This window comes from Panthera tigris, chromosome X (genome assembly GCF_018350195.1).
Source record: "Panthera tigris isolate Pti1 chromosome X, P.tigris_Pti1_mat1.1, whole genome shotgun sequence".
Taxonomy (NCBI): domain Eukaryota; kingdom Metazoa; phylum Chordata; class Mammalia; order Carnivora; family Felidae; genus Panthera; species Panthera tigris.
This window is the reverse complement of record NC_056677.1, coordinates 25995631-26008724: the sequence shown is the minus strand read 5'-3', so window position 1 is coordinate 26008724 and position 13094 is coordinate 25995631. Positions and strand designations below refer to the sequence as shown.

Genomic DNA, 13094 nt, shown 5'->3' with positions numbered 1-13094 from the left:
TTCGAGCCCCGCGTCGGGCTCTGCGCTGACAGCGATACTGTCTCCCTCTCTGCTCGCGCTGTCACTCATTCTCTCTCTCGAAAATAAAAATAACCACTAAAAAAGAAAAAAAGAAGTCCGAGGCACGTCCACAGAGACGCAGGGACGAAATGAGGGTACGATACTCCACTAAGGTGCGATGGCATTGACACCTGTTTCCCCCACTTGGCTGTTAGCCGCACGACCCTATTTGTACTCCACTGTTGCCCTGGCATTCCTCGCACATGAGTCTGCTCAACGAATGGTTTTGATTATGTTGAGTCTCTCGTCCCTCCCCCTTTTTTTTTTAAGATAGAGACAGAACCCAGATGCGTGAGTGGTGAGGGGCAGAGGGACAGAGAGAGAATCTGAAGCAGGCTCTACACCCAGCGCAGAGCCCGACTAGGGGCTCGATCTCATGACCAACCGTGAGATCATGACCTGAGCAGAAATCAAGAGTCAGACGTTCAACCGACTGAGCCACGCAGGCACCCCTAGGTTTAGTCTTGTTAGGGTAAGTTTTATGGATACACATGGAGGAAAGGTTGGGGGAAAAAAATGCAACTTTCTCCCCAGTATCTCTACCTAAAGCAATAAGTAAATTGATTGATTGGGTGTTGGTAAATCTCAGAGTCGACATGATGTGAATCAAGAAACCACCACTACCAACTGATGGTTACCCTTATCTAGAGGCAAATTACCTACAAAAGAAAAACATGGCCCTTGAAGGATGAACCTGAAATTTTTAAACTATAAAGAGAGGACCATCACCACGTGATGTTTCCACCCTTCAGGCTAGCATCATCAAATCGTTGATAAGCGGGTGATTGTTTTCTCCTGGAATGAATGACGCAAAGGCAAACGGAGATAGATGGTCTATGAACACTGCCTGGAATTAATAGAGATCTGTTAATAATCTACCTCTGTCACTGATCTCAGGGAGATTCTGGAAGTGAAATGTTTTGACTTCCGATACCGCTCCCCCAAGCTGTTCCCCGACAGATCTAGGAGCTCCAGCAAAAAACCCAAGCATCGTCTCTGGCCCATCACTTCCCCGGACAGCGCCACTGTCCCTACTACCCTGACATCCAATCTATCAGCAAGTTCTGCCCCTTCACTTCGCCTCCACTGCTGCCACTGTCCGGTCACCATCCTCTGTCTCAAGACTTCCACAGCAGCATTGGTCTCCCTGTGTCTACACTCATACCTTTACCGTCCACCCCACACACAGCTCCACACTGCAGTCAGGAAGTTGTCTTTAAACTTCAAGTCAGATCCTGTCATAATCCCGTCGCCTTGCTTAAAACCTTCCTGCAGCTGGCTCCCTGTGAAACTAACACCCAAACTCCCTGGCCACTTCCCTGATTGCGGCTCCCACTGAAACCCCTTATCCACCCCCGCCCTCATCCTTCTTTTCCTCCCCTTTTGACATGCTGGTGTTTTCCTGATCCAGGAATATGCCAAACTCATTCCCACCCCAGGACCTTTGCACACGCGGTTTCCTTTTCCTGAAACTCTCTTCTCCCGGATATTTGCATGATTGCCCCCTTTTGGCTTTTGAGACCTCAGCAAAACTGTCACCTCCTCAGAGAGCCCTTCTCTAGCCATCCAACCTAAGGTAAGCTTGTCTAGGCACACCCCACCATACCACGCAGTTTTAGTTTCTGCATCCGACTGATCAGTATCTGAAATCAGCTTGTATCGGTGTGTTCTTACTGTTGGTCTCACACCCGCCGAAATAAAAGCTTCCTGCGAACGGGGACCTAATCTTCCCATTTACGGTCCCATCCTCAGTTCTCACAGAAATACTTGCTACGGCACAGGCCCTCGATCATGCAGTGAATGAATGAATGAACTTGATGGAGATAATCATGCATGGAGAAAAATAGTCTATTAAAAATACCTTTTATGTTGGAAATGTCAATATTGAGCTGTCCAAGTTTCTCACATGTTTTCTCTATACACTCATAGACAGACTGCAGAATTTCCTTTGGGTCTTGTTCCACCCATCTTTGAACAAAAGAATGTATTTGGTTAGTCCACAACAAAGCAACACGAGTATAATTTATTTGTCTAGAAATGTGCACTTATGAGGGTGTGGCTGGTGCATGAATCAAAAAAAATTAGATGAGCAAAGCAAAGCACAGCCAATATTCTAAAGAAATGATTTCAACAAAAGCCTAGTTCCCTTACATTTTTATTATTCTTCGTCTAGTAATTAACCATTTGGAAGAAGGCAAGTGATCATAGTCCACAAATGGCACATATTCTACCTGTGTTTACATATTTTTTTCAAATCCAGTAAGAAATTAGTTTCCTAATTTGTTATATCCTGTGGCTTTGATGAGTTTTGACAAACTATCTGCATGTTTCACTCGTCACTAGCTATTTCTAAGTAGACTGAGAAATACGTACATATACATACATATATATACATATATATATATATATTACTCTTGGGATGGATGGATAGATTTATCTACTTACTTATTTATTTGTCTATGTACTTATTTATTTATGAAGCAAAAGGAATTCTGAAAAGCCAAATAAGTAAACTAACGTCTTTTGCCATTTTCTAAAATATTTTGTTAAAATTTAGGGGAAAAAATTTCAATTTCTTCCAGTAATTATTTCATGTAGACAAGTGACTGATTCCAGTTTTCAGACCCAATCCCTGTGCCATTATGGTAAAGTACGAGGACCTCAGAAAGATGAAAGGGACATAATAAATGACAAGGAAGAGAAATGTGGAAAACACAAATGGCAGTTGAGGAAAACCACGAGTAGAAAGGGCCCAAGCTTACAAAATCCTAGCCCACAATCGGGAAGCCTTCTTTGCCTTCCTGCAGCCTGCCTGGCTTTCCTGAGCTTTGAGTTCTGTTTCTAAATTTTTTCTAAAACCTAAGCTCCTTCCACATATTTCTAACTTCTGTCCCTCCATGACCCAGGCGCTCTCTCTCCAAATTACACTGGGATTAGGCCTGTGGACAGTCATTCTAATGCTGGTCCTATATCAATATCTTTTATTGGTAAAGAAATTCTCTAAAATGGAGGAGAACATTTTTTCATGGAAAGAAACCACTAACATTTCGTAAGACATCAGTTTTTGTCTTTCTTAAATTGAAAGTAAACTTTAAAGTAAAATAAACAGATCGAAAGCGCACAATCTGTTGAGTTTTAACAAATATATGTACCCATCTAACCAACACCCCAGTCAAGATATAAAATATTTCTATCACTCCTGAGAGGTCTTTCATGCCTATTTCAAGTCAATCACAAACTCCACAGGCAACCAGTTTTTGATTTCTATCATCTTAGATTACTTTAGCCTCTTCTTAAATTTCAGACACAGCCCTGTACATGTGCTCCTTGGTGTCCAGCTTCTTGCGCTTTCCATGAGATTAGTAAGACTCAACCATGTTGTTGCATGCATCAGTTCACTTTTTCAAAATTGCTGAATGGTATTTCACTGTTACTCATTCTACTGATGACAGACATTTGGGTTGTTTCCAGTTTAGGCTATTATGAATAAAGCTGCTATAAACACTCATGTATGTCTTTCTATGGCCATATGCTTTCAATTCTCTTGGACAGATTCCTAAGAGTGCAATGCTACAGACACAGGGCTGATTTTACAAGAAACTGCCATGCAGTTTTTCCCCCTGGTTGTATCATAAACATCATTAAATTTTCAATAATATACTTAACATTCTATTTAATCACCACTACCACATATGCAAGTTCTTCCCAAGAAGGATGACTCTCATGATAAGATATGTGGATGCTTTTTTAAGCAACAGTTATCTTTACTTAAGGAAAAAGCCCTTCCACTCAAATCAGCCAAGCAGTGGTTTGGCAGTGATGGAGACAGAGAACTAAAGGACTTCAAGGTCAATGTGGACTTTCTGATATTTAATACTCCTTTGCCTTATTACCTGATCATCCCTTCCTTTTCCGTCACGGGATTCCTAAGCCATCAATCTCCCACACATTTTTGCCGAGCCACCAAGGTATTGTCTCCTTCCTTGACTGAAATCTATCCCTCCAGTCTTCTCAGGAGGGACTTGGTCAAGTTAACTTTACAAAGCCACAGGGCAGGTAAGGTGAGATAGAGTAATAAACAGGAGGTATCTTTACATATTAAATCAGGAAACATACCCTTCTCTTGGAAACTCTTGTTTTATTTCCACTTGATGATGACTAAGTAGTTCAGCTGTTTTTGAATTGAAGACCTGAAAAACATATCGCAATGTTAGGGTGAAAAGGCAGGTAGAGAGCAAAGATGTTTAAAGCTATTCAGCCGCCAAAGTTCCTAGTCGCTGACAGGAAAAGTCTAATCGGATGAAAGGCCGCAGAAGATGTTCTACCTTCTCTACAGATAGAATCAAGATAAAGAGAAATCTAGTGAAGGTGAAGCTAAAGAGGCAACTCCTTCGTCTTTAAAAAAATTTCACACATCAACCAGTTAATAGTATGGATCTCAAAAGAGGATGGGATGGGAATGCAAGCTGGTGCAACCACTCTGGAAAACAGTATGGAGGTTCCTCAAAAAACTAAAATTAGAACTACCCTACGACCCAGCAATCGCACTACTAGGTATTTATCCAAGGGATACAGGTGTGCTGTTTCAAAGGGACACATGCACCCCAGTGTTTATAGCAGCACTATCAACAGCAGCCAAAGTATGGAAAGAGCCCAAACGTCCATCGATGGATGAATGGATAAAGAAGATGGCGGTACATATATGTATATGTGGGGGGATGAGCTAAATGGGTAAGGGGCACGAAGGAATCTACTCCTGAAATCATTGTTGCACTGTATGCTAACTAACTTGGACATAAATTTTAAAAAATAAACAATAAAATTAAAAAGAAAGAGAATGGGAAAACCAAAAAGAAAAGAGAGCTGGCAAAATGCTGATGGTGATGGTACAAGTTTCCATTCTGCTTCCATCTTGGATGTGGAGACACAAAGAGTCATAGAGAGCCAGGCAGGGAAGGGCACTGCGTCAGTTCCTTTGAAGGGAGGTGCCCCCCATGAATCTAGCTCTTATAAAGGTCAACAGAGCTGTGTATCGATCAACAGGGGAGAAGTGCATCCCCACACCCATCCGGCTGAGTGCTCTCTGTGACATACCTGCCGTGAACTGATGACGCTTGGTACAAACCGTGAAGACCAATGGACCAAAGCTACCAAAGAAGTGCCATACGATCCTCCACAATTTTAATACTACTAAAACAATACTTAAAAAAAACCTGGTAATCCTTTCTCCTCTATATTTTCGCCTGCGTGCACCTCCACTTGAGTACCAAAGTACTTAGTCTTTCAGAGTAAGGATTCCTATTTTAATTAAACTCAACTTCCGGAATCACTGTAATTACAGCAGTAGAGTTACATCCAATTAGGTAAGCGTTTCCATGCCTGGGTTTCCCGTGGGAGAAAATTACCTGCTCACTGCAGTCTAAGAAAGGGAAAGGAAGAGAAAACACACCAGGAGTCGCTGCTGCCCTCTCTCCCCAGCACACTACCTCCCCTTTTGGGAGGAAATGATAAATAGAGCGAAAGCAAAAAGGTATATATTCTCAAGTCCTGTGAAGAGAGAAAATATCTTTTAAGTCAAAGGTTAACTCGGCGTGTCCTAAACAAAAGGCATGTCACAGAATCCTAAATGATACCCCCTCTGATTTACAACTTAGCCTTAGGGTATACTTTGAGGATGTTCCATCCGTTTTGGTCCGTCAGGTCCTTATTAGGAGCAAATTATTAAAACCAAATGACAAATGGTTGAAACTCTAATAGGAAACCACAGTTTTACTATTTTTATGCATCTTACTACTGCTCCCAGGGTCTACTTCCAAATCCCCAAGGGATTTGGGGTTAAGAGACACGGTGCCTATGGGGCTCTGAATGGAGTGAGATCCTTGTTCCAACACCTACTGGTTTTAACTAGGCTGGCTTCGGGGCCCCCACACTAATAACGGATTTGTAGACCTTTGGAAAAGGCACAGAAAAGGGGAGAATTTTGGTAAATTCCATCTGACTTACTAGACCGTGATGCCGGTGATCACACAGCATTTGGACCTAACAGGATGGAGCCTGGCCTTCCCTACGTCTTCAGAGCCCTGAACCTGTACAGAATATGGATACTACCTTTAGATGTTTACAATCTGACCCTGGGCAACACTTCCACGTCTGTGGGACACTTTCTAGGTTTAATATTTGTAGACTCTTCAACTTTCTTAGGGTTGCACTGTCCAACCGACATATGATACAAACCACTTGTGGAAATTTAAATTAAAAAAAAAGTTTTTTAAATGTTTATTTATTTTTGAGGGAGAGAGAATGTCAAGAGCATGAGCAGGGGAGGGGCAGAGAGAGAGAGGGAGACCCGGAGTCCGAAGCAGGCTCCAGGCACTGAACTGTCAGCATGGAGCCCGACGCGGGGCTCGAACCCACGGGCTGTGAGATCATGGCCTGAGCCGAAGTCGGACGCTTAACCGACTGAGCCACCCAGGCGCCCCATGAAATTTAATTTCTTTGAAAAAAAAAAAACAGTAAAAAGAGGCAAGTGAGATTAGTTGGAATAACATTGTATTTAAGCCACTGTGTCTAAAAAATTAGCATTCTGACATGTGATCAATACAGAAACAGGAGATCTGCTTATTTTTAGAAGTCTCTGAAATCTGGTATATATCTTATGCTTATGGTCCATCTCAATTTGGACTGAAAGTGACCACACTGAAAGTGGTCAATTTCCACGTGTTGTTAGTAGCTATCGGACAGGGGAGTAAAGTTCTGGACTACTGTTTTTCTCATACATCTAGGTTCATGTGAAGAGTTTTTAAAAAAATTTTTTAACGTTTATTCATTTTTGAGAGGGAGAGAGAGAGAGAGAAAGAGACAGAGCATGAGCGAGGGAGGGGCAGAGAGGGGGGAGACACAGAATCTGAAGATGGCTCCAGGCTCTTAGCTGTCAGCACAGAGCCCGATGCCGGGTTCCAACTCACCAACTGTGAGATCATGACCTGAGCTGAAATCTGACACTTAACCGACTGAGCCACCCGGTGCCCCCCAGTTTTAATTAAGACTGTCCGTTTGGGGCGCCTGGGTGGCGCAGTCGGTTAAGCGTCCGACTTCAGCCAGGTCACGATCTCGCGGTCCATGAGTTTGAGCCCCGCGTCAGGCTCTGGGCTGATGGCTCGGAGCCTGGAGCCTGTTTCTGATTCTGTGTCTCCCTCTCTCTCTGACCCTCCCCCGTTCATGCTCTGTCTCTCTCTGTCCCAAAAATAAATAAAAAACGTTGAAAAAAAATTAAAAAAAAAAAAAGACTGTCCGTTTGTCTGCAGATGGACAAATGTACAAAGAAGGCTAATGATGTTTCCACAATACTTTCTGCCCGGAGGGTTACTAACACTATAAGAGATCACAAGGCCCAGTAGCCAGAATGCTCGTCTGATCTTTTCCAGTAGATTTCAAAAGCCACGGTCAACTGAAGATGGCAGTGGCTATATAGTTTGTTTTACAAAAGGTCAAGCATGGTCATTTGTTTAAAACTCATTAGATGGCAAAGAAGAAAGACCCCAGCATTACAGATGCTCCTCACCTCTTTTTCTCCCCTTTCAAATTTGAAATTCACCAAATTTAAAAGTCAGTTAAAACTTCAGATGCACAGGGGTGCCTGGGTGGCTCAGTCAGTTAAGCGTCTTCAGCTCAAGTCATGATCTCACGGTTCATAGGTTCGAGCCCCACGTTGGGCTCTTCGCTGACAGCTCGGAGCCTGCTTGGGATTCTCTGTCTCCTCCTCCTCCTCCTCCTCCTCCTCCTCCTTCTTCTTCTTCTTCTTCTTCTTCTCTCTCTCTCTCTCTCTCTCTGCCCTTTCCCTGCTCATGTTCTCTCTCTCAAAAATAAACATTAAAAAAAAAAAACTCCAGGTGCACAACAGCACAGAATCGAAGGCTCTCCTTAAGAAAATTAATTAAAAGTAGTATTTGAAGGCACAAAGAGTCCCTGGTTCCTGGAAGAGATCCTCGAGATCCCATGGGCTAGCCTTTCCAAAATGTGCTCCTTGCATCTCCGGGGCCCTTCAGAAGCTGGGAAGGAGGCACAGGGAGCTCCAGGCTGAGCCCCTGGGCCACGCTGACCTTAGATTTCACATTTTATCACCTCCAGCTTCCAGATTTGGACCTATCCAGAAAAGAGCTTACCAATGGAGCTCCAAGGCAAAAAACGCAGGACAACACAACACAAACTGAAATATATAATATAATGCTCTAGTATTCACAAAGGGAGCTCCAAGAAGTTGGATAATACTGACAAACAGGGCTAAGCTCTAGGTTTTCTAAATGCCGATTCAGTGTTTTTCCAATACAAAATCATGCTAATACCATTTACGATTTTTTTTTCATCCTTCATTAAGTGGCAGGAAATACAAAGTTTTAGGACATAAAAGGAGAAAGGCCATCAAACTCAGACTAGTGGGGGTCTGAGAGGGGTTATCAGAAGAGGGAACTTCTCGACTGGGACTTCAGGTTGCCTAGAAGGGAGTGTGTGAGCGGCAGGGAGCGCAGGGGAGGCCAGGCTGAAGGAGAGCAGCCGCCAGGTGTCTGTGGGGACCCGGGGAATCCAAGGGGATCCAGGGGTCTCCAGGGGAGACAACTGAGGGCTCCAGTCAGAGGGCCAGCAGCAGTGGGGACTGAAAGAAATGAAATGCGCTGCTGAGAGAGATCTAATAAGGATATAAGCAATTAGATGCGACAAGGGCTTGGATGGAGGGGAGTAAAGAAAAAGGAGGGATGCTCACAGATGACAGGTGACAGGCCAGCCAAGACCGTGTTTACCAGACAAAGGATAGGGTGGGAACAGCAGTGGTGGCACAGAAGGGGGTTAAGGAGATGGCAGAGTTCATCTTCAATCATGTGTTGTTGGGGTGTTACTGGGGCACATGCGTAAAGATGCCCAGCGGGCCGTTGCTTATATTTGAGGTCGGAAGCTTAAAGAAAGAGATCTGTTCAGGTTAGAAACTTGGGACTAGTAGATAGAGAAGTTCTGGGGATCTAATGCACAGCAGTGATTCTAGCCAAGAATACTGTACTATAAACAGCCAAGAGGCTAGATCTTAATTGTTCCCACCACATAAAAGAAATGATAATTATGTGACGTAAAAGAGGTATTAATGCTACAAAGGGTAAGCAACACCCTGTACATCTTAACCTTACACCCTGTTACATGTCAGTTATATTTTAGTGAAAAAAAAAAGAGGGGTGCCTGGGGGGCTCAGTCAGTTGACCGTCCAACTTCAGCTCAGGTCATGATCTCACCGTTCGTGGGCTCGAGCCCCACATCGGGCTCCGTGCTGACAGCTCGTAGCCTGGAGCCTGCTTCCGATTCTGTGTCTGTCCCTCCCCTGCTCATGTCTCTCTGTCTAACAAATAAATAAACTTTAAAAATAAAAAAAACTCTTTAAAAAAAAAAAAGAGAGGAAGAGATCTGTTCTCAGAATCCTGTGTTGGCCAGAAAGGCAGATGAGGAGGTCACACTTCATATATCATGGAGTCAAACAGCACAGGCCTGGGGAGCACAGAGCTGGGGGTGGGGGATCAAGCTCCAGTCCTGCCCAAGTCAGCTGCGGGACTTGAACTTTTCTGAACCTCAACTTTTCCATCTGTAAAAGGATTAAATAAAAGAATTTATAGGAAGTATTTCACACAGGGCAGGCGCACCGTAGGCGTCCCAGACATGTGACCACTGCTGTCCCTGCCACGACTGCTATTTTTATTACCGTTACTATCACCGGCAGCCACCGGCACAACTGGCCAGTGATAGTTAGGATTCAGAGCTCCCAGCGCTATATTCATCTGTAAGGCCAAATCATGCATCTGTTCCAGATTCTGTTTTGCGGGGAGGCCAGTTACAAACTGAAAAAGGGAGGGAACGTAGGAGATTAGTGGAGTGCCCGGGTGGCTCTGTCGGTTGAGCGTCCGACTCTTGATTTCAGCTCAGGTCATGATCCCAGGGTTGTGGGATCGAGCCCCGCAGTGGGGCTCTGTGCTGACTGTGAAGCCTGCTTAAGATTCTTTCTCTCTTTCCCTCTGCCCCTCTTCCCTGCTGGCTTTCTCTCTCTCAAAAAAAAAAAAAAAAAAAAAAAGACAGGGGTGCCTGGGTGGCTCAGTCGGTTAAGCGTCCAATTTCAGCTCAGGTCGTGACCTCGCGAAGCCTAATTCATAACTCAATTCCCGCTCTGGAGGAGAGGGATAGTTTAAACACTGAAGAAACGTGGGAAATGACCTTTTTGTTTTTTAATATGTAAGGCCTTTCTAAAACAGTGCATGCCTTCCCTGTCTTAGAAGAAGAAGGAGAACGGGAGACGGACCACACGCCGTCTTCACTAAGAAACTGTCCCTTAGCGTCCTAAGCTGAATTCACTTACCTCTGCTCACTCACCCTGTAATTCGGCCAGCCCACGAGAAACATGCGCATTCACTTCCCTCCCACGTGACTTCCCCCGCTAGTCTGCGCTTTTACGCCGCACTCAGCTTGAATAAAACAGTTTTCAGGAATGAGAACTCCCTCTCTAGGACTCTGTGATACTATATAGATTTGAGTGACCTAAAACAAAAGCTCCGGCTACAAATATATGGCAAACCTGACCACAAAAGGCATAGTGGCATGTTCCAACAAGCCAGAGAAGGAAAACATGGCAAAGGGCATTATATTTTCCTTAAAAAATGAGGCCACATGAAATAGCACATACATATATCTGATACGGCGATAGGTGCCCCCTGAGGACTTTTTCCAAGACTCCGCGAATTAACCTCCCTAGTCTTCCGATCGCAAAGTTCTAGTCAACGCCTCTGAAGGGCTCGGGTACGTAGTCATGTAATGAGCGCCTAACACATGCCAGATGCTGTGTTAGGCTTGGGGGAGGGAGAGCTCTTCACACATGATGTTTGTGAGAGACAAGACAGGGTGGCAGCTTCGTGAGGGGACCGTCTTCTTGCCATCTGTGTAAGGTGATGGGCAAGAAAATGAGCCAACTTGGTGGAAAAGAAGAAAGCACAAAAGTAACACAACCGTAGTTATCACAATGGTGGCCTCATTCTGCCTAAGAGCCACATCAGTTTTTACCACGTTTACGGTGCATTAGTCCCTGGCCCCTGATGGGCGCTTAATAAATAGGCGTCGAATAAATACATGAAAGGAAGAAAGCGGAAATCCGTCCCTAAGCCTTATGAGATCTCTAAGGATGAGGCCGCTGGGGCCAAGGCAGTGCTTCCTGCCCAAACAAACACCGAACTACAATTCTAGTCATTCTTTGGAGATGCTGGCTATTGGAACACGGCGGTTGCGAAACCGTCATCCACGGTGACTACACCTGGGTCCAGCCCAGGACCCGCTGGATCTGAGTCACAGGGCGATCAAAACCAGCACTTATTCAAAGGCAACGTTTTCTGTTTGTTTTTTTACATATTGCGAAACCAGTGTGTGCATATGTTTTCCTTGGTGAAGATTCATCTGTGATTATAATCAGAACTGACACCTGAGAAGTGGGTAAGCGGCCTCTCCCCAGCCTCTCCTCTTCCCTTCACAGGGCTTCAGGCAGCCGGGGAGCCTAGGGCACGATTTAGGGCAGGCTTCTGGGCGCACGCGACAGACCCGGCCTTGAATCCTAGTTCCACCAGTTACTGTGACCTTGGGCACGGTCCTCAGCATGGTCCGATGACCTGTGGAAAGGAGCTTACCAGTGCCACCTACATTGAGGTTGCTGTGTGGGTTAAATGAGATAAAGCTGGAAAAATCCTCCCCTGCAGCATCGGACACATTTCAAGTCATAACACGTTCCAAGTCTTTGCTTTTCGTAACTTTCAACTTAATGGGGAAAAACAAAGTTACCAAATAAAGAGGGAAGTTGACTGTTTAAGCTGAAACTTTGGTCTTATAAAGAAATGGCCCCTCCTTAAAACCTGTTACACTGATTCTCTTTCCAAGAAGTTCCTATTCTGTAATCTGAGTAATCATGTGCCAACCCCAGTTCACTTTCCTATCAGACAAGTATGAACGTTTCCCTTTAGTACAAAGCATATGCATAGGGTCCCAGGGTGAACTCTTTGGCAACTAGATGAAGAAATGAACATGTTCTCAAAATGTCTACTAAAATATAAGAAACTGGGGCGCCTGGGTGGCTCAGTCGGTTAAGCATCTGACTTCATTCAGCTCAGGTCATGATCTTGTGGTCCGTGAGTTCGAGCCCCGCGTCGGGCTCTGTGCTGACAGCTCAGAGCCTGGAGCCTGTTTCAGATTCTGTGTCTCCCTCTCTCTCTGCCCCTCCCCTGCTCATGCTCTGTCTCTGTCTCAAAAATAAATAAACGTTAAAATAAATAAATAAATAAATAAATAAATAAATAAATAAATAAAATAAAATATAAGAAATTAAGTAATGAAACACACCCAAGTCAGGAAGTTTTAAGATATTTTTGGGACAAGGCAAAAGAGCTAACCATAATCAAAATTCAGTTGACCTACTAAAGGGAAATAAAAATCTATGGAATCAATATGTATAAAGTGCTCCCTGTAGACAAAACACGTGTTCAACAAACAAACAAACACATGTTCGTTTGTTGCATGGACCAAGATTTTTTTTAAAGTTTATTTTTATTTATTTTGAGAGAGAGAGAGAGAGAGAGAGAGATAAAGAGCAAGCAGGGGAGGGGCAGAGAGAGAGGGAGTCAGAATCCCAAGCAGGCTCCACGCTGATCTCACCGTGAGACCTGAGCCAAAGTCAAGAGTCGGACGCTTAACCGACTGAGCCACCTGGGTACCCCCGGACCAAGATGTTTTAAGGAACACAGAGACCAACAGGACCTAAAAGGAGGTCCCGGCTCTGAAGTACAGCAGGTATACAATTATAATACAAATCAGGTGATCAGAGCTATTAATAGATGTATAAGAAAAGCACTATAGGAAGAGGTAGAAATTCTAAGGGTTTGAGGAAGACCTGCTAAGAGATGGCATCTGAGGCACTATTTGGAGGCAGAGTTGAATTTCAAGAAGCAGATCTAGGGACGGGGGAGGAGACGACT

General features: G+C 44.3%; 1 protein-coding gene across 2 annotated transcripts in view; it reads right to left on the bottom strand.

Moving 5' to 3' along the window:
• GK (glycerol kinase) overlaps nt 1-13094 on the bottom strand; it is a 75387-nt gene that overhangs the window by 59485 nt on the left and 2808 nt on the right. For both annotated transcript variants that reach the window (XM_042975006.1, XM_042975007.1), the window contains exons 2-3: nt 4177-4250; nt 1922-2028 (exon numbers count right to left, since the gene is read on the bottom strand). In XM_042975006.1, coding sequence (XP_042830940.1) covers nt 1922-2028; nt 4177-4250 — 181 coding nt within the window. The remainder of the gene's footprint in view (nt 1-1921; nt 2029-4176; nt 4251-13094) is intronic.